The sequence below is a fragment of the Nomascus leucogenys genome, chromosome 6 (assembly GCF_006542625.1).
Source record: "Nomascus leucogenys isolate Asia chromosome 6, Asia_NLE_v1, whole genome shotgun sequence".
NCBI lineage: Eukaryota > Metazoa > Chordata > Mammalia > Primates > Hylobatidae > Nomascus > Nomascus leucogenys.
Window position 1 is genome coordinate 49,906,163 of NC_044386.1, and position 26,377 is coordinate 49,932,539.

A 26,377-nucleotide genomic window follows, 5' to 3' on the forward strand; every position below is an offset into this window, starting at 1 on the left:
CTTTGGGATTCCCTGGAGTACAATCAGTGGTACTATATTTGTGAAGTATGAATTTGTTTCTTCGAAGGATGCAAAGACCTTTTCCTGATTTATTCCTTAATAGTAGTTCCCCAAAGAAGACTCACCTGGTAAACTTATATAAAATGCATAGTCTCCATCCCATAACCAGAGATTTTAATTTGGTAGTGGTAGGGCTGAGGTTTCTTCATCTTAATCAGCATCCCATTATTCTGGTGTGCATGGTTCTCAGATCACAGTTTTAAATGTGAGTATAAAAGTATTATTTTACTGTTACATGTAAGGCTGCCAACAAAATATCAGTATTTCTTTTCTCAAAATAAGCATAGATATAAGAAGGAATTCATTCCTGCACCAACTAAAAAACGTGATTTCTGATGTACAGGAAAAGTTAATTGTTAAAGGATATAAATGATACAGTTTCTACATTAAATTTTTTATATTCCAAAGCACTGGATAAAAGAGGATATATTTTATCTGAAATGTTTCAGATGTATCCCACAAAGATTTTACTTCTTGTCAACATGTGTCTTGTCATTATAATTATCTGTGATAATATTCACATGATTTATTTCCACAAGTAATTTATTTCTTAAAATTAAATCAAAGGGATATGTACATTTTCTGCCTCAAAATATATATTATAAATCAGCTGAATACAAATAAAATTCCTCTAAAAATGATCTAACATATTGAAGCACTAAGTTAAATGATAGGGGGCAGACAACACAATTAAAAGGGGGAAGGGAAAAGAGTATTGAGAGTAAAGCATTTTCTTTTTTCTTTTTTTTCCTTTCTTTCTTTTTTTTTTTTTTTTGAGACGGAGTTTTGCACTGTTGCCCAGGCTGGAGTGCAATGGTGTGATTTCGGCTCACTGCAACCTCCTCCTCCTGGGGTGAAGCAATTCTCCCAACCAGCCTCCAAGTAGCTGGGACTACAGGCGTGTGCCACCATGCCTGGCTAATTTTTGTATTATTAGTAGAGATGGGGTTTCACCACGTTGGCCAGACTGCCCTCGAACTCCTGACCTCAAGTGATCTGCCTGTCTCGGCCTCCCAAAATGCTGGGATTACAGGCATGAACCACTGCGTCCGGCCTGAGAGTAAAGCATTTTCATAATGTAATTTTAGGTGTCTTTTCCCTTTCTCCCATACCTTAGTATTATAGCTTCCAGCTTTGCCATCAATGTGAGCTAATTAATAAAACATCCACTGTTTTTTTGTCATTATGCCTTTCAACTTAATGATTTGCAGAGGCTATATCTCAGCATCTTGGAAAAATAAGGTATGGCCTATATGCTCTTATGTTTAAGACAGTATGATTACATACAATATAACATGTTGAATTTTCAAGAAAAAGCTCACATCTATTGAGTATTCTGCCTTCTTTATTGATTCCTATGTTAGTTTCAGTTCTATGTGGTTTCTATTCCCTTTTCTAACCCTTACTGTGTGACTGTAGGCAATTCACTTAACCTTGCTGTCTCAGTCACTTCGTCTGTAAAATGGGAATAATGGTAGTACCTCATGGTTTGTAGTGATGCAAGAAGATAACAAAAGGTGCATAGACTTGTGCCCAGTACATGGTAAATAGTCAATAAGTGCTGGCAGTAATTAGGATTTTTTTTTCTTTTTTTTTGAGACGGGGTCTCGCTCTTTCGCCCAGCCCAGAGTGCAGTGGTGCAATCTCGGCTCACTGCAAGCTCCGCCTCCCAGGTTCACGCCATTCTCCTGCCTCAGCCCCCCGAGTAGCTGGGACTACAGTCGCCCGCCACTGCGCCCAGCTAATTTTTTGTATTTTTAGTAGAGACAGGGTTTCACCGTGTTAACCAGGATGGTCTCGATCTCCTGACCTTGTGATCCACCCGCCTTGGCCTCCCAAAGTGCTGGGATTACAGGCGCCCGACCAATTAGGATTTTTACCATAATTACTGGCTTGCAAATGGTTATCTCTAGGAGCATGTATTAATATTATAACCTACTGGAGATCGTGAAACAGAACCAACTTTTTCTGTCTCCACAGTTTCTATCAGCCATGAAAGTAGCAGGGGAACATTATTGTTGATTAATTGATTGTAATTCTTTTGTCAAATTGTGAATTTAATATTTTATTTATCATTTAGGTTGCCAAAGCTTCTTTTCAAAGGAACAATGATGCCTTAGATGCTGCACTATTCTACCTTTCAATGAAGAAGAAAGCAGTAGTGTGGGGTCTGTTTAGGTAAGTTGCCTTGACACTTAACATGATTCAACAGAATGAAGATTGTGCTGTGAGTAAGAAACCTAATGCTTTTGAAAATAATTAGGTGTGTGAGCTTCATCAAATCCACTTCTATGCGACTTGGTTCCTTTAGCTGAAAAAAATGGGTAAAATATCTTTTCAGCTTAATTTAAAGGATGGGATGTTTTAAAAGTTGATAAAAGCACTTTGCAAAGTAAAAAATGCTCTTGTTTCCTATTTATGTATACATAAGGCATTATTGACCTTCCTTCTTAGAAGAAGTGAAGAGATGCTTGATAACAAATGCCTGTCCTTGAAGTTATTGTTCTTCTTTTAGATTTCTGTTTGAGGTTTTTATTTTGTATTATTATACATTCTGTAGAACATTTTAAATTTGGTTTAACCACTTTATGTTTATGCTCGGTTCCCAGGTCACAGCATGATGAAAAAATGACAACATTTTTCAGCCACAACTTTAATGAAGATAGATGGCGAAAAGCTGCTTTGAAAAATGCTTTTTCCTTACTTGGAAAACAACGCTTTGAACAATCGGCTGCTTTTTTCTTGCTAGCTGGTTCATTGAAAGATGCCATAGAGGTATAAATAAGAAAACGCACTATGTAATACTTGTAAAAGATTGAAAACCTCAGAAGGTTGTAGAGGAGATTGTAACTTTTGGTCATGTTTGTTAGGACACAGAATAACTACAGAGGTTGCTGTACTTAAAATAGTGGCACTGTGTTAAAGGAAAATATGAATAAATTCAAGGGAGAAACAAATGAAAAATTTCAGGCTGGGCATGGTGGCTCACGCCTGTAATCCCAGCTCTTTGGGAGGCTAGGGAGGGTAGATCACCTGAGGTCAGGAGTTCAAGACCAGCCTGGCCAACATGGCAAAACTCTGTCTCTACTAAAAATACAAAAATTAGCCAGGTGTGGTGGCATGTGCCTACAGTCCCAGCTACTCGGGAGGCTGAGGCAAGAGAATCACTTGAACCTGAGAGGCGGAGGTTGCAGTGAGGTGAGATCGCGCCACTACACTCCAGCCTGGGCGACAGAGTGATACTCCATCTCAAAAAGAAAAAAAGAAAAATTTCATATATGGCACATTGCATTTCAAGACTATGTGTAAAATGTATGAAAAAAATGCTGAAAATAGTTTATTAATGTCTTCTTGCAGACCATCTTGTGATTCCAAACTATTTAAAGAACGTAGGTCACAACCTCATTATTCTGTGCAGAAAGGCAGATACACTAAGCTGTTTTTTTTTAAATGAAATTCATAAATAAGGAACTGAAACTTCAGTTTGTACTGTTTTATAATAGTTTATATTAGAATATTATATTAGAAAATGATGTGAGGAGGTAAAACTTCCCACTTTTTGATATGTAATCCTAGCAGCTGATTATGAGAGTAATTACAAGTGTTTCTGTTTACTTCTGATATCTTCCTCTTAGATTACTATCATGAACAATATGAACAGGTAAAGGACAAATACAATTGGAAATAATACATGATAGAAAAATAGGAAATATTCAATTAAGTGAAAGTACTTTAGTATTTTAAATTTAGAATTAGTTGGGTTTTTTTTTTTTTTTTACAATTATCCCAGGCATATGAGTTTCTTTTTTTAAATAACAAATACTTAAGATTTTAAAATTGGAAGTTTAGCTTAGAAGATATTCAAGCAAAGAGAAGTGTTGACTGAGAGATGCTCATATTGCCTGAATGACCTCAAATGCTCAGAACTGGTGGTTGCATTAGAATACAGGCTCCCAGAGACTGAATAGAACATATGGCTGTATTTCATAAGTTATTTACTATTTAAATGTGAGGCAGATAGTAATAATTATGATTATGCAGAAATATATTTGGAAATTAAGAGGAAGTGGTATATAAATTCTAGTGTCATGTAGTATTTAATTTAAAAATGAATGTTATTTAAGTTGATCTTAAGTCTGAAATGATGTTAATATACTTTGTTTCATGCTTATTTGATGAATGATCTGTCTAGTTTGGAAGCTACTAAGTTCCAACCTGTTACTCTTTTTGCTATTCTTTAATCTATCAATTATTTAACTATGCTTCACTGTCCCTTCCCCCACCATTAGGATATAAATGGTAGATAATTTCAGGGTATTGATGGGATATTTCATCTCTCTAAATAATTATCATTAAGTAAGATAAGTATTAATATTTAAATTTGCAGGTATGTCTTGAAAAAATGGAAGATATTCAGCTAGCCATGGTTATCGCCCGTTTATATGAATCTGAATTTGAGACGTCATCCACTTATATATCCATCCTAAATCAGAAGATTTTGGGTTGCCAAAAGGATGGCTCAGGATTCAGTTGCAAAAGATTACATCCCGATCCTTTCCTGCGTAGTCTTGCCTATTGGGTAATGAAAGATTACACCCGAGCCTTGGACACATTACTGGAACAAACACCAAAGGAGGATGATGAACATCAAGGTAGGACATTTTGTGGATTTCTTTTTTTCCTTTTTTAAAGGAAGAGACACTTTCTGAACTAATGTTCACTTAGATTAAGAAAAATCATTACCAGATTTGCTTTTCAACTTTGAGAATTTATCATCAAAATGTCTTGTGTGGCTAAAGGATTAGATAGGATTACCATCCTATTCTAATTACATGTATATTTAACAAGCATACAAAATGTTTGCCACATTCTGTAGCTCTTTTTACATAATCATATAGCCATTTTTTTAAATGGAAATTTTGGCTGTTACACATACTGGTTTGTCACATGGGCCTGGAAAAACTTTATGCCTCTGTGGTAAATTTTCTTTTTTCCTTGTTATCCTAAATAATTTAGATATTACAAGCACTTAAAGGATATTTATCAGCATTGTTTTCAATAATTTGAAAGGAATGGAACATTTTAAGTTTTTGTCAATAGAATAGTTAAATACATTTTAATATATCCACATATAGAAACAGTGTGTCATTAAAAATTGAGGTAGATACATGTGTTAATATGTGCTGTATTTTTAAGTGAAAAAAGTAAGATGCACAGCAGTGTGGTTCTTGTTGCATTTGGCGTATGTATGTTGTACAAACATGCACCTGAATGTGCACACATGTTATGTCTGCCTCCTCCATTTCCTTTGGTTGTTTCCTGAAACAAATAATAAGAAATGAAATACTGGTCATTGGTCACTGGCTGCCTTTTGGGAATAAAAATGAGGAGATCCTTGTCTTTGACTTTTGACAACTTGACCGTGTGCCTTGGAGAGGATCTTTTTAGGTTGAATCTATTTGGGATTATTTGAACACCCTGGACCTAGATGCCTATCTCCCAAGACTTGGGAATTTTGGGCTGTTACTTTATTAAATATGTTTTCCTCACCTTTTCCCTTTTCTTCTTCTTCTGGAATGCCCATAATATGAATATATGTTTACTTAATAGTGTCCCATAAATCTTGTAGGCTTTCTTCATTCTTTTTTTATGTTCCTCCTTCTTCCTTCTCCCCCCCCCCCACCTTTTTTTTTTTTTTTTTGGTTTGCTTGAGTTATTTCAAAAGACCTATTTTCAAGTTCAGAAATTCTTTCTTCTGCTTGGTCTAGTCTGTTGTTGAAGCTCTTGATTATATATTTTTTTCATTCATTGAATTTTTTAGCTCTAGTATTTCTGTTTGGTTCTTTTGTATGATATCTATCTCTCTGGTGAATTTCAAATTCACATCATGAATTCTTTTCCTGATTTCATTTAGTTGTATATCTGTATTCTTTTGTATCTGAATGAGTTTCCTTAAGACTATGATTTCCTTAAGAATTATTTTTCTGGCATATCATATGTTTCCTTATGACGGGTCTGTTACTGGAGAATTAGTATTTTCCTTTCCATTCTTTTCCTTTGGTGTCATATTTCCTTGCTTTCTCATGGTTGGTGTGTTTCTACATTGATTTCTATGCATCTGGTGGAAAAAGTTGCCTCTTCTAATTTTATGGAGTAGGTTTCATAGGGAAAGACTTGTTACTATGAATAGGTCCTGAGGTGTTGGTTTGGTGGAGTGCATTGGTTAGATGGATACAGTAGTATAGTCTCCATGTAGCTTCTTCACCTGTAATCCACATTAGTGGCATTTGCAATCCTCTCAGTTGCCTAGGCTGAAAGAGTTTGTGGTGATGGTCATGTAGTTTTGCCAGGGTGGGCTTGCTGGGCAGTTTTTCAGGTTGGGGTGCATATGTGCACACAATGGGTCAGCCAGCTTAGGGTCTGGTTGGCTGGGATTGGGGCCACAGGTCTGTTACTCTGGCCAGGAGTGTAGGTACATGGTCACTTGGCCAGCCTGGAGGTGTGCCTGCCAGAAGCAGCCCGCAGGGCTGTTTCTCAGGCCTCATATGTGGGCTCACGGCTCCTCAGCTGGCCTGGGGTTTTGTCTGCTAGGGGTGGGGACAAGGCTATTTCTCAGGCCCATGACACGATTGCATGGCTGCTTAGCTGGCCTGGGGGTGTTTCTGCAGGGTGTTTCCCATGGGTTATTTGTATACCTGTGATGCAGGTGCAGGGCTGCTCAGCTGGCCTGGGACTATGTTAGCTGGGGTGGCAGTGAGGCTGCTCCTCAGGCCTGAGGTGTGGGCATAAGGCTGCTCAGCTGGCATGGGGGCATTTCTGTTAGGGGCTCATGGGGCTGTTTCTCAGGTCTGAGACTGGTGCAAGGCTGTTCAACTGGCTAAGGGGTGTGCACACTGGGGGCAGCTTGCAGGGCTGTTTGACCAGGCTGGGATGTGTCCACCAGGGATGGCCCACAGGGCCGTGGAAGTGGGCTCTTGGCTGCTTGGCTGGCCTGGTGGTGTGCTGCCAGGGGCGGCCCGAAGAACTGTTTCTCAGGCTTTGATTGCAGGCGCAGGATCTTGGCAGGCCAGAACTCTGAGTGCAGGGAGCAGGGGCGCTGCAGGCTGTTTCTGAGGTCCTGAGTGTGGGCATGTAGCTGCTTTGCTGGCCTGGGGGCATATCAGCTGCTCATAGGCTTGGGGACCTCTCCCATTTGGGGGAGGGTATGTATGTAGTGGTTTGGCTGGCTCAAGGGCAGGTTCATCCTGGGCAAGACTGCCAGATTGTTTCTCTGACTAAAAGCATGATTGTAGCGGTTGATTTCCCTGCCATGCAGGACCAAAGTCATAGCCAGTCGTGGTCCTAGGCGCTGCATGGCTGGGATTGCAGCATTCAGCTACCTATGTGGGCTTGGAATGAAGACGGGGCCCCAGTGTTGGAGAGGTACAGTGATTCCTGGCCCCCAGAGCAGTGCGCATGCCAGAGGTGACTGGTCTCAAGATAGTGCTTGTGCTGCAGCAGCTTGGCTCACTGGCAGTAGGTGGAGGGCACACACCTTATGCTCCTAATCGGGGGCAGTGCCATTGTGTGAACTTCTGACATCTCTCCAAACTGGACACAGGGCTTGCAAGTACTGTGGGATTGTTCTTTTGTAAGGACTGTAGATGTTTGTGGTGGCCATGAGGGCTGGTGGGGATCTTCTGTTTACGTTTTCCCCTCTGCAATGAGAAGTTCTTCCTGACTCTGGGCAGATCCAGTCTGGGTGGGGGAGATAGGGCTGCAGAGGCCGGGTACCTCCACACTGCTCTCCTAGACTTGCAGTCACCACAGGTGCATCTCCACTCCCCTGCTGCACTCTAGTGCTATCCCTTTGACACTCCAGTCAAATCTTAGCTGTTTATTCATTGCCTTGGTCCTTTCTTTTCAGAGCATTCTGCTTCCTTTTAGTGGGGAATAATATTTAGAAACTATAGTTTGGGCACCAGGATCCTCATTGATACTAATCTTGTCATAATTTCTAGACTATTGCAATGAATGGAATTAGGAAATTTTTTTTCCTTAGAATTTAGGAGTTTACCCTGCTATTTCTCATGCACATATAGATTATAGGGTTCTTTCTTCTTAGATGTCGTTTGTGTCTTATAATGAAATGCTTGGATTCTCATGGCATGAACATAGTTATTTGCTGTCTATGTGCATATACGTTTCAGAATAATAATACAGATTTTTTTTTTTTTTTTTTTTTTTTGAGACGGAGTCTTGCTCTGTCACCCAGACTGAAGTGCAGTGGTGCAATCTCAGCTCACGGCAAGCTCCGCCTCCGGGGTTCACACCATTCTCCTGCCTCAGCCTCTCCGAGTAGCTGGGACTACAGGCGCCCGCCACCACGCCCGGCTAATTTTTTTGTATTTTTAGTAGAGACGGGGTTTCACCGTGGTCTCGGTCTCCTGACCTCGTGATCTGCCCGCCTCGGCCTCCCAAAGTGCTGGGATTACAGGCGTGAGCCACCGTGCCCGGCTAATACAGATATTTTTATAATAACATGATTCTGAACATAATTTAAGCTTTTTTGCAGAATTTTTTGGTTTTATGGTACATTCTGCTAAGGATGTACAGTCAAATTACTTGCTTTTAGCTCACTTTTTAGAGTTCATCTCTGTGTGATTATGCTACCAACTTGATAGACTGATTTGTTTAATTTTGCCTTTGGTGAATTGTGGTTTAGATTTGATTTTATTTTAAAATTATGTAAAATGTTGACATGGTGTTGAAGTAAAATATATAAAACCAGTGTATTTTCAGAGAAATCTAGTTCTTTTTTTCCCTGTTTTGCTCTCCCCTTTTAAGGAATCAATTAAAATTTTTTGTGTTTGTCTTCCATTTAAAAACGATAAGCCAATATGCATGAGTGTGTATTTGTATTTTCTCTTCACTGTCTTAGATAGATAAAAGGTAGCTTACTACATGTGCTTTCTGCATCTTCTTTTTCTTAGTGTATCCTGGACATCACTCTATAGTGACGGGAATCACTCCATAGCATATTGGGAAATTCTTTTTATTTCAGCTGTACAGTTTTAATGATTGTATGTGCCATAGTTTAACCTATCGTAGGTTAATATTTACATGTTGTTTGTTTGAAGAAATGCTGACGTATTTTATTGTTTTGTAATGTAAATACATATTAACAGAATGCTTTGTGATTTTATCTGTTTGATTTCTATAGTTATCATCAAGTCTTGTAACCCAGTGGCATTTAGTTTTTATAACTACCTTCGAACGCATCCTTTGCTCATTCGAAGAAATCTTGCCTCCCCTGAAGGAACTTTGGCAACCTTAGGTCTCAAAACTGAGAAGAACTTTGTTGATAAAATTAACCTCATAGAAAGAAAATTATTCTTTACCACTGCAAATGCTCATTTTAAAGTTGGATGCCCTGTTTTAGCCTTGGAGGTACTCTCCAAAATTCCAAAAGTAACCAAAATATCTGCCTTATCTGCAAAAAAAGATCAGCCTGACTTCATTTCTCACAAGATGGATGATGTACCTTCACAGTCAAAAGCTCTGAGTGATGGCAATGGAAGTTCTGGCATTGAATGGTCAAATGTAACTTCATCACAGTATGACTGGAGTCAGCCAATAGTAAAAGTTGATGAGGAACCTCTTAATCTTGATTGGGGTGAAGATCACGGCAGTGCCTTAGGTGAAGAGGAAGGCGATGCTGTTGGTTTAGTGATGAAAAGTACAGATGCCAGGGAAAAAGATAAACAATCAGATCAGAAGGCCTCAGACCCTAACATGTTATTAACACCTCAGGAAGAGGATGATCCTGAAGGTGATACTGAAGTTGATGTGATTGCTGAACAACTAAAATTCAGAGCTTGTTTAAAGATCCTTATGACTGAATTAAGAACATTGGCTACAGGTTATGAAGTAGATGGAGGAAAACTCAGATTTCAACTCTATAACTGGCTTGAAAAGGAAATTGCTGCCTTGCATGAGATATGTAATCATGAATCCGTTATTAAAGAGTATTCCAGTAAGACATATTCCAAAGTAGAGAGTGATCTACTGGATCAGGAAGAAATGGTAGACAAACCAGATATTGGTTCCTATGAGCGCCATCAAATAGAAAGAAGAAGATTGCAGGCCAAACGAGAGCATGCAGAAAGACGAAAGTCGTGGTTGCAGAAAAACCAAGATCTCCTGAGAGTATTTCTCAGCTACTGTAGCCTTCATGGGGCTCAAGGTGGTGGTTTGGCTTCAGTAAGGATGGAACTCAAATTTTTGCTACAAGAATCACAACAGGTGTGAATATCACTTTTTTTTTCAATGTTGGTTATTTCAATAATTTCAGTAGCTCTTCCAGTTATAGCTATAAAGCTCTTTTATTACTTTTTACTAGTTAATCTAAATATGTTCAGCTCCTCTCTTTATAGGAGGCAGATATTTATACTCTATGTGGTCTTAGACTGAAGTTTTGATAATAAGGAGTAGGCTTAAAAGCTTGAGAGTATTCTTGTGTCATGTTTATCTTTATACCATCTACATCTAGCATAGTACCTGGTACATACTGGGTGCTCAATAAATTTGTGTAGAATGAGTGATTGAACATATTCCCTTTACACAATGTTTATCACCAGTCTTTCTATCAGATAACTGATAAAATTTTTTTAACTACTTTGAAAAAAATAATTCACTATCACCCACAGGAAACTACAGTAAAGCAGCTCCAGTCTCCACTACCACTGCCTACCACCCTACCTCTGCTTTCAGCAAGTATTGCATCAACAAAAACAGTCATAGCTAATCCTGTATTGTACTTAAATAATCACATCCATGATATACTTTATACTATTGTTCAGATGAAAACACCACCTCATCCCAGTATTGAAGATGTGAAGGTAATGTAAAGTTTATGATCATTTGATATTATACACACTGAGAAGGTAAATATGTTATACCTGTCTTTTTATTCGAACTTAGAGGAAATATTTTAAAGTGCTACCTTTCTCACTCCTGATCAGTTCAAGACTATTAGTCCAATGAATATAATTTAAAAGTAAGTGTTCTTACTTCTGGAGAAGTTATTGTCTTCCTTTAAGACAGACAAGTACTTTTGGCAATAAAACGAATTTTCTTGACAGTATTCTTGCCACTTAATATCCCTTTAGATCCTCCATTCCCCTTAAGTGAACCATTAAGTTGGAAACATTTATGACTATTTGTTTACAGGCCAAGATATTATGAAAATACAAGTTGGGGAGTATCTGGGAGGGAACCGTGATTGGTCACAAATGGTCCCAGAGAGAGTGTCCTTATTACTGTTTCCTTGGTGGTTGTGTTTATTGGAGGCAACAGTTAGAGGCAATCAGAGTTTTGGCAGTTACTACTGGGAACTATATTGATACCCTGTGCTAAGATCTTAAAAACTGATACAGTCCAAGAAACACTAGGGAGCTTGGCAGGATCTGGGGAGCTGATCAGACTTTCACTGTCCCAGCCTAAGTGTATTTGTGCTATGCTTTTTCCAGTTCTAGTGGCTGATGCACAATTCAGGTCCCCTGTTTTCTTAGTTTTTATTTGTTTTGTTTGACAGGCACATTTAATCTCTGGCAGCACATTCTTCTAAAGGCCTGGCCATAACCAATTAGGGACTTCTCATCCATATTATGAATTAACCTGTATTAGTATTTTAGCAGAGATTATTTAAATCATTTGTTAGGTGAATAGGGACACGCAGAAAAGGCATAAAAAGCTTATGAATTCAAAGTAAACATTTCTAGTTCCTAGAAATTTGGATAAGGCTTTCAAAGAGTAATCTGTATAAGGTATGAAACTGTTTCTAAGGTCCCTTCAAATTTAAAGATTTTGTGAGTTTGAAAATATTGATTCAGTATAGCATTTCAGGGTGGTGGTTTTTTTTAATTATATGGAGAAATTTAAAACTTCCAAAATGTAAAATTCTAAGACTATCCTCAATTCATGAGTACCAAGTAAATTACTTTCTGGAAAATTAGCTGTTTCACACAGTGATTGACAAATTTACTAGAAAGATTTAATTCATTTTCATTGATAGGATTAAGTCTTTATTTTCATCAAGGTGAATTTCGTGAGGCAAGCTTAAATAAAAGCTCTGAAAATTCTATTCTTATTTTCTTCTGCTTTTTTTTGAATATTACTATTTAAGCTAATCGCTAGGCTAGGACAAATGCCTGTAATACGAACATTAGCACTTTGCTCAGGGCCTGGTAAACAGCAGGCTCACATTAAGTAAATGTTTGATTAAAATGTGTCTGAAACAATCAGCTTTATTGTGGCATGTGTATAAAGGTGGGTGACAGTTACTTTAGAAGATTTAAAGCAGAGCTAGTAGTCTCATCTAGGATTCAGTCTTATTTATGATGTTGCTAGGTTTCCTGGATGTCTTCTAATTTTTGAAATATTACTGTTGTGTAGAAATGTTAGTACAAAATGTAATTGTGACTGTTTTGGTTTTAGGTGCACACACTTCATTCACTAGCAGCATCACTTTCTGCATCAATTTACCAAGCATTATGTGACAGTCATAGCTACAGGTAAAAAAAAATCACCCAAAATAGTATTAATACAGCAAAAACATTAAACTGTTCCAGAGTTATATTAAGTTTCTATTTCTTAGGGACTGAAAAATCCCTAAATATGACTGCCATGATATTTTAATAGATGCGAGAGAATCAGAAATAAAATAATTATTTGTTTAGTTATCAGCTAGTAGTCAACAGAGAAATATAGAAAGTAACAAATAGTAAATGTAAATTACCATCATTACCATCCTTTTTGTTTTTAAGAAAGAAGAGTTCACTGTCCATAATAACTTATAATATGAAATTTTCTAATTGTTTTTCCTTAGAAACAATTTCTTTTTGCATTGGATTAGCAGCTATTTAATTATCCATTGAAATAAAAAATACTTTTGAAAAATGAAAAAGTACATTCCTAAAATGGAATTATTTAAATTACTTTTACCTACCCATTTACATATGATGTAAAAGTCTTTGGAAGTGATATCAATTAGAAGAAATGGATTGAATTTTTCTAAATGTAAAATTGCCTTCATTAGTGTGTACTTTGCATTTTAATGACTAGAGCAATGTAAGTAGCAAGAAATTGAATCACTTGGAAAGATAACCTAGATTTAAATAAATTATGTTAATAAATGAAAAGTTTATAATAGTAGATTCACATTAAATTGATATTAAATATATTTCTAACTTTCTTTCTTGTAATGGTAGCAGCCTTTTGTGGGAACATTTGGTATCAAGTAAAGAATTATCTATCAAAATGGCCTGTACTCTGATTGTAACCTAATTAGGCTGTGTCTAAATAACTCCAAAGATTAGAAATGTAAATAAGGAAAAAGTTGATTTAGTTGACTCTTGTCAGCTAAATGATCAAAGATAACTTGTTTGATGTCAGTCACCATTAAAATGGCACCAAATGAAAATGCAAATACATTGTTTTTAAATATATATTTTCCAGTTGGTCGGCCATGATTTACTAGACTCAGCTTGGCTTTCCGCTTTTATATTTTCCACAACTTCACAAAGATAGCCATTATAGAGAGGGAAGTAAATATGATTAAATAATATTTAGGGACATTTGGTTTTAGGTTTAGGTATTTCTAAAATGTGATTCTCTAGGTTTTAGTTCATATTTTAATTTAGGGTTAAGCTTGCACAACTTTGCAGAGAAAAGAAATGCAACCCACTAGTACCCTGAAACTTTCTGCCTACTGTATCCTACTACCAACAGTAGTCTCCTTACCTCAGACTTTGTAAAAACACAAAATAAAAATTACTGCAAATAGAAAAGATTTTAAAGTATTAAAGTGGCATCTGGAAAAAACTCTAAAGGAATAAGTGTCATCTGCCCAACATAGTAAAATTTGTTATTTTGTTTAAAAAAATTCAATAAGCATTTGTAACTAATTTCAGTAATTTTCTAAAATAAATTTTTATTAGAACAGTGAATGCATTTTAAGAATTTTTGTTTCTTAAAATAGGTGTCTAAAATAGATGATGTACATAAAGTGCAGTTTTTTATTACCTCTCTTAGGATGATAAATAACTGAACCTATTTGTTTTAGCAGTCAAACAGAAGGAAATCAGTTTACAGGAATGGCTTATCAAGGACTTCTTTTAAGTGATCGTAGAAGACTAAGGACAGAAAGCATTGAAGAACATGCAACACCAAATTCATCTCCTGCTCAATGGCCTGGTGAGAATTTAAATGATTAAAAAAAAAAATCTTCTAGTTGGCAGTTTCTTCTTAAAAGCCTACTGACCAGTTTCCTGCTTGTTGCTGGATTTAGTGAGTGGTTTCTTTCTTTCTTTGTTTTTTGATGATGATTTTCTGCTATGGATTAGGAACTATTAAGTACTGCAATATTGTCTGAAGACTCAGGAAGTTAAGGCTTCATAAAACCAACTGTGTTAACCAACATAAAAAAGCAATGTCTTAACAATCCTTCATAAGGATGGAGCACATTATCTTCCTTAGAAATTTTAAATTAGAGTCTTAGAAAATCACAGACATATTTTCAGACATACCAGAGAAAATACAGTTGTTCTCAGGCGTGTGAATTTATGTATTGGGGTAGGAGTGACTATTCTATGGTACATATATCATGCTGTCTGACAGTCCTTTTTTTCTTGTTGGCTCTCTTTCTCATTCTCTACATCAGTTATTTCAAAACTTCTCCACTCTCTTGAATATCCTAAGTGTATATTTCAGATTACTTTAACCATTGCCTTGTAGAAACACATTGTTTTCATTTTAACCTCTTATTTCAAAATAATTTCAGACTTGCAAAAAATTGCAAATATAATACTAAATTTCACCCAGATTCCCCAAATGTTAACATTTTACCATGCTTGCTTTATCATTCATGTCTTCTATCTCACTCACTTGCTATGTTTGTGTATCTAAGTGTATTTTTTCTGAAAAATTTGAGAGTAAGTTGCAGACCAGATATCCCTTTCCATCTAAACATTTCAATGTGTGTTTCCTATAAACAGACATTCTCACATAATTATCCAATTTAACATTTATGTTCTCTAATCTACAGACCGTTTTTGAATTTTGCCAGTTGTCCCACTAATGTGCTTTTGGGGGCCTATATGTAACATTTAGTTGTCATGTCTTATTAGTCTCCTCTTATATGGAGTAAAGTCTTCCTTCTTTCTCTTTCACAACTTGGACACTTTTGAAGAGTACCAGCCAGTTATTTTTTTAAGTGTCCCTCAATTTGGGCATTTCTGATTTTTTTTTCTTTCTTTATGTTTGTTTATTTTATTTTTTTTTGAGACAGAGTCTTGCTCTGTTGCCCAGGCTGGAGTGCAGTGGCGCGATCTCGGCTCACTGCAACCTCTGCCTCCTGGGTTCAAGCAATTCTCCTGTCTCAGCCTCCTGAGTAGCTGGGACTACAGACACATAACACCATGACCGGCTAATTATTTTGTATTTTTAGTAAAGACAGGGTTTCACCATATTGGACAGGCTGGTCTCGAACTCCTGACCTCAGGTGATCCACCTGCCTCGGCCTCCCAAAGTGCTGGGATTACAGGTGTGAGCCACCGTGCCCAGCCCTGATTTTTTTCTTAATGTTGGATTCAGATTATGTATTTTTTGGCAGGGATACCACAAAAAAGATATGCCTTTCTCAGTAGGCGATATCAAGAGGCATATGATGTCATTTGGCCCCAGCTGCTGTTCACTTTGATCACTTGGTAAGGTGGTTTCTGCCAAGTTTCTCCATTGTAAAGTTACTTTTTTTTCCTTTGTAATTAATCAGTATCTTGTGAAGAGTTAGTTTGAGACTGTGTAAAATATTATATTTTCACTTGCTAATTTTAGCATCTAGTGATGATTTTTGCCTGAATCAGGTATTACTGTGGGGTTACTAGATGGTAATTTTCTAATGCTATCACTCATTTTATGTATTAGTTGAAATTCTACTTTAAGGAAGAGCTTCCCCTTCTCACCTTTTGTTTGTCTACTCATTTATTATATCAGTGTAGACAAATGGATGATTTTATTCTGTAGTCTATAATCCATTCCTATCATTATTTATTTTGTTGCTCAAATTATGGAAATATTTTGTAAAATATAAATGCATAATTTTGGATAAGTTGCAAATCTGGATTTTTTTTTCCTTCTGGTGCTTCATCCTGACATACGTCTTATGATTTTATATACCCTTATAGGTGTGAGCTCACTTATTAATCTCTTGAGTTCAGCCCAAGATGAAGACCAGCCAAAACTGAACATTTTGCTATGTGAAGCTGTTGTTGCTGTTTACTTAAGTTTATTGATACATGCTCTTGCCACAAATTCCTCCAGTGAATTATTTCGGCTTGCAGCCCACCCATTAAATAATCGAATGTGGGCTGCTGTTTTTGGAGGCGGTGTAAAACTTGTTGTGAAACCTCGAAGACAATCAGAAAATATTTCAGGTAAGATACGTTTGATACCAGTAATGTATGTAAATGTTAATCATTTTGAATGTTAAAAATTTTTTTAATGTTTTAAGAAATTTCACTTTGAAAATAAGTGATGCTTAAAGTATAATCACTCTTGTTATGACAGCAAATAATTAAACCCATGATATAATAAACATATAGTTTGTTACTTTTATTTTTATAGAAATAACATTTTTGAGGTTGATAAAGCAGGACATGTTTGAAGAAGATTAAAAATAGAGGAAAGGTAAAGGTAAATACAGAAAAAATGTTAAGGAACAAAGTCATACAAAAAGAATAGTTCCTAAGAAAATAAAATGAAAAAAAAAGCAAAAACAAAAAGGATAGTTCTTAATTACAGAAAGAAAATTTAAGTAAGTGTTCAAAATCTTTAGCGCATATCAGCAGTTGGCTTCAGATTAAATGTATGGTCATGTGCAAGATAGCCATTCCAATCATACACACAGTTTTTAAATTCTGTTTTTTTATTCTCCAAAATATGTTCCTTTAGTCTTCAATGTGATAGTATTATTCCATTTTCCTTGTGTGTTTCTTCTTCCCTCATGGCCAGAATATATTTTTCATCCCACTTTTGAAGATGGTAGGATATGGTGAGGTATAGACTGATGCTGCAGGAAAGATTTCTATCTTGATGCTGATATATAGAAATCATCTTAATTCATCCTTAGAAATGGACATACTACAGATGAGAAATCAGTGGCACACAAGTTTAAATGACACTAACCTCTGTCTTCATTGTCTGTGATTGAGTTAAATAAATAGGTTCCTGTGTAAGTCATTGTAAGGGAGATGATCTTATCAACTCCCACTGCTTCCATTCCATTAAATGTGGATATCTCTGAATCTTTTTCTTGCTGCTTGGTTATAGTCCACTTTAAATTTAAAAGTTTTTCTCCAAAATTGTTTATTTCTCTGCCTGAGTTTTCTGATTTTTTGTTCATGGTAATTTATCCATCAAATCATCCATGCTTAAAACCTGCCAGTACATATTTATATTTGCATTAATATATTCACTTAACACCTATCAGGCAATTAACAAATGATATTTCAGGTAATGATAAGAACTGTGATAAAAATGGAGTAAGTGGAAAGAGAGTGATGAGGGAATGAGAATGGACCAGTTTAGTTAAGGTGGTTGGGAGACATATTTCTGATGAGATAGCATTTGAGCAGAGCTGTAAGGAAGTTGGGAATCACACCATGTGGATATCTGAGACCAGAGCATTCCAGGCAGATGAATGCAAAGGTCCTGAGGTAGAATTGAGTTTGGCCTTTTCCAAGAACTACCCAGGGACCATCATGGCGCTCATGAAGAGGTGGAGTGTTGTGGGAGATGAGAATAGAAAAGTAGCTGGGGCAAGGTCCTTTAGGATCATGGTAAAAGTGTTAGTTGTTCTAAAGAAAGAGAGGAGTGACATAATCTGATTCAGCTTTTCAAAAGAACCGGTCTAGCTGCTTTGTGGAGAATAGACTGGGTAACATAAATAAGAGTAGGAAGGCTGGTGGTAGGGAGGCTAGTCCACTTAAAAGATAATTGTGGGTTACCATCAAGGATGAAAGGATCAACAAAGTGTGGTATATTCGTGCAGTGGAGTGTTACTCAGCTATAAAAGGAATGAAGTACTAATGCATACTATAATCTGTATGAACTCAAAAATAGGCTAAGCCAAAGAAGCCAGACACAAAAAGTATCATATTGTCTGGCTCCATTTATATGAAATATCCTGAATAGGTAAATCCATAGAGACAGAAAGTAGACTATGGTTGCCATGGGCTAGCGGGAGGGAGAAATAAGGAGTGACTGCTTATTGGGTATAGGGTTTCCTTTTGGAGTGAGGAGAATGCTCTGGAACTAGATAGAGGTGGTGGTTGCATGACATGTTAAATGTACTAAATGTCACTGAATTGTACACGTTAAAATTGTTAATTTTATGTTATGTAAATTTTGCCTTAATTAAAAAATAATAGTGGTTCATCCTAGGATGCTAGTTATGGTCAGAGTGAAAAGTGATCATATTCTGGGTATAGTCTGAGGTTAGAGCCAATGGATTTGTTGATGAATTGTGTCTGGGGTAGGGAAGAAAGAAGAGTTGAGATAAAATTATTTTCTGTGATGGGGAGGTTTAGGAGAGGAGCAGGTTGACTTCTACTTTCTGGCCCTCCCATACCCAATTCCTGAATCCTTTTGCTATTTCTTTTGTGTATCACTCATATACAACCCTTCCTCTACTTTTTACCACCCACCATATTAGTGCAGGCTGTTCTTATGTCATCTTCCATCTTCCTTTCTAATTGATCAGACAAGCCATACCTCATTGTGTGACTAAAACTTGAGGTGTTAGTGAGAATTGCCCAAAACATAAGTTCCCAGGTTCATAGCCACAGACTTGTCCTAACCTAACTCTAGACTTTGTTGTTGATATTACTTCCCTCCGTGACTCCTGTCTACCAAAAGTAATTTACTCCTCATTTACCCAAACCTTCTTTGATTATTTGTTTATGTTGTCCTTTTCCATTTTCCCATTGAACTTCTGCCCTTCTTTTAAGGCACACTATTAAATTCTACATATTCAGTGAATCTTTCTTGAACCTCATAGCCAGGGATAATCAGTCAGTCACTCACTTTAATATTTATTGAGTATACCACTTATTTAGTATATTTTATATAGAATTACTTTAGTCCTTATTTTATGGAGCACATGGCAAGATATCCTTTAATGCTTTATCTCCATCTGCATCTCTGCCATGACTGCTGGAAAGCTGATTCAGTAACTAGAAAAGTTTAGAAGCACAGGAATAAGTAATTTAGTCTAGACCAAAACATGGCAAGAGTGGGATAAAAAGAAAGCTTAACTCTGTCAATTAACAATGGAAAATGAATGCTAGATTCTTTTTTTCCTTCTATCTTCATTTAGCACCTCCTGTCCTTTCTGAAGACATAGATAAACACCGTAGGAGATTTAACATGAGAATGCTCGTCCCTGGAAGGCCTGTAAAAGATGCTACCCCCCCACCGGTGCCTGTAGAAAGACCATCTTACAAAGAAAAATTTATTCCTCCCGAACTTAGTATGTGGGATTATTTTGTTGCAAAGGTAAGGAGTGTGAGGAATGCAAGCTTTAAGAGAAGTGTATCATCTGTTTTATTAACTCTTGCATGTGTCTCACATAGGAATGATGGGGTAGCTTTTGGATCGAATCACCATAGTTAAGACGTTTAATTTATTAAGTCCAGAAACTGAATAGTCATAGTAAATTCAAGGATGATCAGTTACCTGATGATGTAGGAGACAAATTAAAATCACATGGGAGTTATGTATAAATCAGAAGTCAGGTTATTATATAATCAGCACCATCTTTTTCAAGTGATTGGAATACTTGTATCTACCATCTAGGCACCCCTCTTCTAATTATCATTGGCTCCCTTGGTAAGCATGGAATTAGAATAGAAGGAGATGGATGGACATTTGGGGGTTTAATCAGGCCATGATGAGGCCCCATGATACATCTCTGTTTCCCCAGCGCAAAGGAAACTTCTCAGGGGATCAGAATACTCATGGTGACTAGATCTGGTATAGCCCCATTTCATACACATGCTGGGTGCATGCTAATGTTTGCTTTTCTGCACTTTGCTTTTTTGAGCTCATGATTCTCCTTCTATTGGTATGTTTCACTCTTTACATGTGTTAACTCTGTTGTCACCTTGCTGTGCATACACATTAGGGAATACATCTCCAGAGTCATGCCTCTTCCCATTTTTAGATTTTTATTAGATCTCAGAGTTATTGAGGTGCTGATCCCACTCCGTTTTTTGTATGCTAAGCTGATCCTTAAGTCTTTCAACATGAGTTTGGAAGCTTTGTTTTGTTATCTAAAGACTTTGAGGCCAGGTGCAGTGGCTCATACCTGTAACCTCAGCACTTTGGGAGGCTGAGGTGGAAGGATTGCTTACATCCAGGAGTTTGAGACCAGCCTGGGTAACATAGACCATGTCTCTACCAAAAAAATGTAAAAACGTAGGTGCAGTGCTGTTTGCTTGTAGTCCTAGCTACTTGAAAGGCTGAGGTGAGAGGATTGCTTGAGCCCAGGAGGTCAACGTTGCAGTGAGCCATGATTGTGCGACTGCACGCCAGCCTGGGTGTCGGACTGAGACAGTGTCTCAAAAAAAAAAAGACTTTGGTTACGTCAGTGGTTCTCAAAGTATGGTCTCAGAACCGGCAGCATCAGCATTCCTTGGGAACTTGTTTGAAATGCAGATTCTTGGGTCTTCCCTCAGACCCCTCAATCAGAAACTCTGGGAGTGAGAACCAACAATCTATGTCTTAACAAGCTCTCCAGATGGTTCTAATGTGTGCTGAAGTTTGAGAACTATGGGCTTAGGCACATTGTGAGTGCAGACTTCCAGGTTTACACTCTATCAGGGTCCGAGTTATACTTCCAGAGTCATTCTGGCCTATCCCTTAAGGCTGCCTGTTGAGTTGCACTTAATTGTATTTAGCTAATAAACCAGGGAAGTAATAAAGTACTCTTAAAAATGTATAGGCAGTTCCCACTCCTACCTTTTTAAAATTTTTATTTGCCATAAATGAAAGCTCATTGCATCATTAATGTGAGTGATAACAACATTAAGATTTGTAAATGGCAATCTGCTAAATTAATTTTTGTTTTTCAAAAATGTTTCCTCCTGATACATGTTCTGAAAATTTGGAAAACGCAAAATGTTATAAAGAAGGAAAATAGCACTCATCTATGCAGCAAAGATAACTGTTACCACTGTGGCCAATTTACTATTAATCTTTTTTCCTCAGATTAAAAAAATAAATAATTGAATCAGTATATGTAGTTTTTTTCTGTTAACATTAACAAGGTAAACAGTTTTTATACCATTAAAAACTCATATAGCTATCATTTTTAAAACTTTAGTGTAGAAAACTTCCAACATACACAAAAGGAGAGATAATGGCATATGAATCTTTTATCTACCATCATGTAGCTTCAAAAATTATCTACTCATGGACAGTCTTGTTTCATTTATACCTCTCCCCACTACTTAGATTGTTTGGAAGCAAATCCAAACATCATGAAATTTCATTCAAAAATATTTCAGTATTTATTTTTGAAAAAAACAAAAAGGGTTTTAAATAGGTCTACACTAGTGTTACACCCACAGAAGCACACCCACAATTCTCTAATATTATCACATATTCAGACAGTATTCACATTTCACCAATTGCATCTTAAATGTTTTTATATAGTTGATTTGTTCAAATCAGGATCTAAAATATGATTCATACCTTGCAAGTGGTTGCTACATCTTCAGTCTCTTTTAATCTATAGGCTCTACCTCCATCTCGCTCTTTTTTTTTTTTTTAACTTAACTCCCATCTTTTTCGTTTGCCCTGAAAGAATTTTGACCTTTAGAATTTTTCAATGGATTTTGCGATGGCATCACCATATTTTGTTCCTCTGAATCTTGTAAAGTGAAAATTAAATCTAATTTCATTCTGATTGGATAGGAAGAGGGAGTGCAGGATTAACTTCATAGGTGGTTTTGTATATTTCTGTCAGGAAGCTTTTTATGATTTTAGTTGATCTTTGCCTACATTTATTATTTCAGTGAAAGTTTTAAATTATGATAATATAATCCTGTCATTCATTTTTCATGTATTTGCTGGAATGTCTCTTCAACCTATTCAGTTACCCTGAAGTACATTTTGAGTTGGAAAGACAGGATAAATGCTTTATTCTTTTGCTTTTGTGTACCAGTTTTCAAAATGATGACTTGGTTCCCAAGCATCCTTCAGAGGAGGCCAGTGAGTTTTGTTTTGCTTTCAGTTTTGTTATGAGCTTATAGATTTAAACATATTTTATATGTTTTAATCCATTGCAGTTATTTTTTTCTCATGGGGACTCAGATCATCCATCTTTGCCAGTGAGAGCCTCTTCCACAGTTGGCTCCGAATCTTTTTGAGATTATTCCACTAGTGTTTGAGTTTGCCTGCTTTCTAGTTTTATTCTAGGCTAATCATGTATATTTCCTGCCGGTGACTGAGAACAATCTTTTTTTTAAAATAACCTGGTTCCTTTTTGTGAGAAATTATATTTAGAAACTACAGTCAGAAGCTGGGGTGCTCACTCTTACTTGGTTGATCATTGTTTCTAGATAAGCATCAATTATAGTGACCATGTAACTTTTCACTTTGATGAATACACTATAGTTTACCTAATTAGTGATTTGATGTTTATAATGCCAAGAATAGTATCTTTTAAAATATGTCTTGTTCATGAGCAGATTATTTCCTTAAGAAGTACTAGGTCAGGCCCAGTGCGGTGGCTCACGCCTGTAATCCCAGCACTTTGGGAGGCTGAGGTGGGCGGATCACGAGGTCAGGAGATTGAGACCATCCTGGCTAACACGGTGAAACCCCATCTCTACTAAAAATACAAAAAATTAGCCGGGCATGGTGGCAGGCGCCTGTAGTCCCAGCTACTCGGGAGGCTGAGGCAGGAGAATGGCCTGAACCCAGGAGGTGGAGCTTGCAGTGAGCTGAGATTGCACCACTGCACTCCAGCCTGGGCAACAGAGCGAGACTCCGTCTAAAAAAAAAAAAGAAAAAAAAAGAAAAAGAAGTACTAGGTCCAAGGCTATAAACTTAAATAAGGCTTTTAATACATATCGCCAGATTATTTTCCACATTACTAATTTGTACTCTCTTGAGAATAGTGAGAGGATGCATCTGACTTTACCCCCTTATTAGCATTAAGTATTCCTTTTTCATTTTAGTTAATTTGATAGATTAAATGATTTTTATTTTCTGTTAGTGACATTAAAATTTTAATGATCTTATTGCCATTTGATTTTCCAATTTGAGGTATTGACTGTTCACATTCTTACCTAAATTATCTATTGAGATTATGGTGTTTTTCCTTTTTATGGATACTTTATCTAGGGATATTATTAATTTATCTTGTTAAGCTTTTTCTAGTTTACTTGCTTTAAAATTTTGTTTATTATGCATTTGAAGTTTTAAAAAGTTTATCATGCACAGAAATTTTAAAAAGTTTAAAAATTAGATCTATCCATACATTTCCTTATTGATTACATTGTTTTTAAGCAGAAGTCTTTTCCACTAATAAATGTTTACATTTATTTTACCTTCCTTCTCTGTTTCCTCCTGTTCTTTTTCGTTCTCCTCCTCCTTAACTTTTAATTCTCTTATTTATCTAGAATAAAGTGAGGAACAGACTGGATCAGACTTCATCTCCCATTCCCACACTTAGCTAACTAGTTGTTCCATTATTATTTATTAAATAATCTTTCCTTTTCTCCCACTGACTTAAGATGTTACCTTTGTCAGATTAACTTCTTATATGTATATGATTTTTGTATTATATTTTTGCATCAATCAATTACTAGACTACATTTTTCTTAGTTTAATATCCACTAAAAAAAAATGGGATTTTTTTATTTAAAAAAAATTCCCCAGCTAATCTCATCTATTTTTTCTTCTCTACGAACTTCAGAATCATTTTAAAGTTCCAAAACAGGAAGATAAATTCCCAGGGAGATTTTTATTGAAATTATTTAAAACCTATATAAATTAACTTATAAAGAATTACAGTTTTTACACATTTCAGTCCTTCCCTTCATATAATTTTATAAAGATTTATAATTTCCTTCACAATAGCTCTCTCACAGCTTTCATAGTTTGTCCTTTTGTATTTCTTTAGACTTTTCTAACTATTTATTGCTGATCTATAAGAAGAAAACTATTGATTTAAAAAAATTTCATATCTAGCTATTCAGTTATTGAATCTGAGAGTTTTACCTAGTCATCTTGACTTTTGTAGATGTAGCGTCATCTGCAAAAGAATATTTTTACTTATGCTGACACCATTTAAAATGTTTACTTTTATGTTAGAACAAAAATAATTATATACTAAAAATATTTTCTATATTAAATATATAATATGTGTTATATAAATATATTTTATATGTTTATGAAATTATAATCTTTAAAAAAAATTTTACCTTTTATTGCAGCCATTTCTTCCTTTGTCTGATAGTGGTGTTATATATGATTCTGATGAAAGCATTCATAGTGATGAAGAAGATGATGCCTTTTTTTCAGATACACAAATACAGGAGCACCAAGATCCAAATTCCTATAGGTAAATAAGACTTTTCTTTCTTTTTTTCTTTTGGCTTTTTGTAGAAAATCCCAGTGTTATTAATTTTAAATAACATTATTATCCTGAATTTATATAAGAAATGACTTATGTTTCCAGGTTACAAATTCTGCACCTTTGAGGTCAATGTCTACATAGTGTTTTCTCCACCTCCAAAGACTAGCTTTTATGGAGAATGCAAACACAAGCATCTTTAGTGAGGAAAAAATATGTAACTCACGGATATACTATTAGAATTTAATATATAAATTATTGGTATACTATTAGGTTCCATGTGACTATGTGGTAAATCTTTTTCCATGAGGTAATTTTCAGCAAGTGTAATATAGTATTGCAAGTTTTTTATATTCAGTGACCACAGAGGTGCCATTTTTGCGTAGTAAATTTCAGTGACAGCTTTTTTTCTGGGTTGGCGAGTGGGCTAAACAGTTGGCAGGGAACACCACTCTGTTTCTCCCATGATTTTATTTTTCACTTAAAGACTCTTTTTGCCCCTCCTTGAACAGCTGGGCTCTTCTACATTTGACGATGGTTAAACTAGCACTTCACAATGTCAAGAATTTCTTCCCTATTGCTGGACTGGAATTCTCTGGTGAGTTTGGAATTTAAAAATTAATGTTATTAAGTATAATAAATTGCCATCAAGTTTCTCTTTACAAAATCTATATATAAGATCATTTGGTACTTAAAAAATAGTGCATTAGATATTTTATAAAGTCTTGTTTATTTTAGGCTCCAATCTGTGACTTTATTTTTATTTTTTTAGATAGAGTCTCACTCTGTTGCCCAGGCTGTAGTGCAGTGGTGCGATCACAGCTCACTGCAAACTCCGCCTCTTAGGCTCAAGCCATCCTCCCACCTCAGTCTCCTGAGTAGCTGGGACTATAGATGTGCCACCATGCTGGGCTAATTTTTGTATTTTTTGTAAGAGACAAAGTTTCACCACGTTACCCAGGCTAGTCTTGAACTCCTGGGCTCAAACGATCCACCTGCTTTGGCCTCCTAAAGTGCTGAGATTACAGGTGTGAGCCACCACACCTGGCTTCAGTCTAATACTTTAGTTTGTATCAAGAATTACTCTCTACACGGAAGACTGAGAAAGAGCAGAAACCCACTTCTGTTTTGTTGAAAGCATTAAGAATCTAAACTGTATTACATTAACATTTGCAGATTTATTTGTATTTTCAGAAGTTTTGTCTCTGAGAATTCAGATTCTATAAATATTTGGGTGATGATCGATATTTTTTATTAAAATAAATAACATATTCTGTCACCTTGTAGAGCTGCCTGTAACATCACCATTAGGTATTGCTGTGGTCAAAAACTTGGAGAACTGGGAACAGATCTTGCAAGAGAAAATGGATCAGTTTGAAGGTCCACCCCCTAACTATATCAACACATATCCAACTGACCTTTCAGTGGGAGCTGGACCAGCTATTCTTCGAAATAAAGCAATGCTAGAACCTGAAAATACCCCATTCAAGTAAGAAAGCTCTTATAATGCTGATAAAGAGTGTAGCTTAACTTTTCTGGAAGACAGTTTGGCTAAATATGCCAGTATACTTTAAAACATTCATAATTTTGAACCTGCAGTCCTATTTTTAGCAGAATACTCTTAAGAAAAATATC

The 26,377-nt window shown here is 36.2% G+C and overlaps 1 protein-coding gene across 4 annotated transcripts in view; it reads left to right on the forward strand.

The window, feature by feature from the left end:
• The window catches only part of DMXL2 (Dmx like 2), a 171,024-nt gene that overhangs the window by 127,973 nt on the left and 16,674 nt on the right, over positions 1-26,377 (forward strand). For 2 of the 4 annotated variants that reach the window (XM_004088236.3, XM_003266928.4), the window contains exons 21-32: positions 2,141-2,238; positions 2,670-2,835; positions 4,448-4,712; positions 9,263-10,344; positions 10,749-10,940; positions 12,538-12,614; positions 14,165-14,295; positions 16,284-16,532; positions 19,475-19,653; positions 24,603-24,730; positions 25,255-25,340; positions 26,030-26,231. In XM_004088236.3, coding sequence (XP_004088284.1) covers positions 2,141-2,238; positions 2,670-2,835; positions 4,448-4,712; positions 9,263-10,344; positions 10,749-10,940; positions 12,538-12,614; positions 14,165-14,295; positions 16,284-16,532; positions 19,475-19,653; positions 24,603-24,730; positions 25,255-25,340; positions 26,030-26,231 — 2,855 coding nt within the window. The remainder of the gene's footprint in view (positions 1-2,140; positions 2,239-2,669; positions 2,836-4,447; positions 4,713-9,262; positions 10,345-10,748; positions 10,941-12,537; positions 12,615-14,164; positions 14,296-16,283; positions 16,533-19,474; positions 19,654-24,602; positions 24,731-25,254; positions 25,341-26,029; positions 26,232-26,377) is intronic. The other 2 variants (XM_030814091.1, XM_012507551.2) reach the window with 1 other exon arrangement.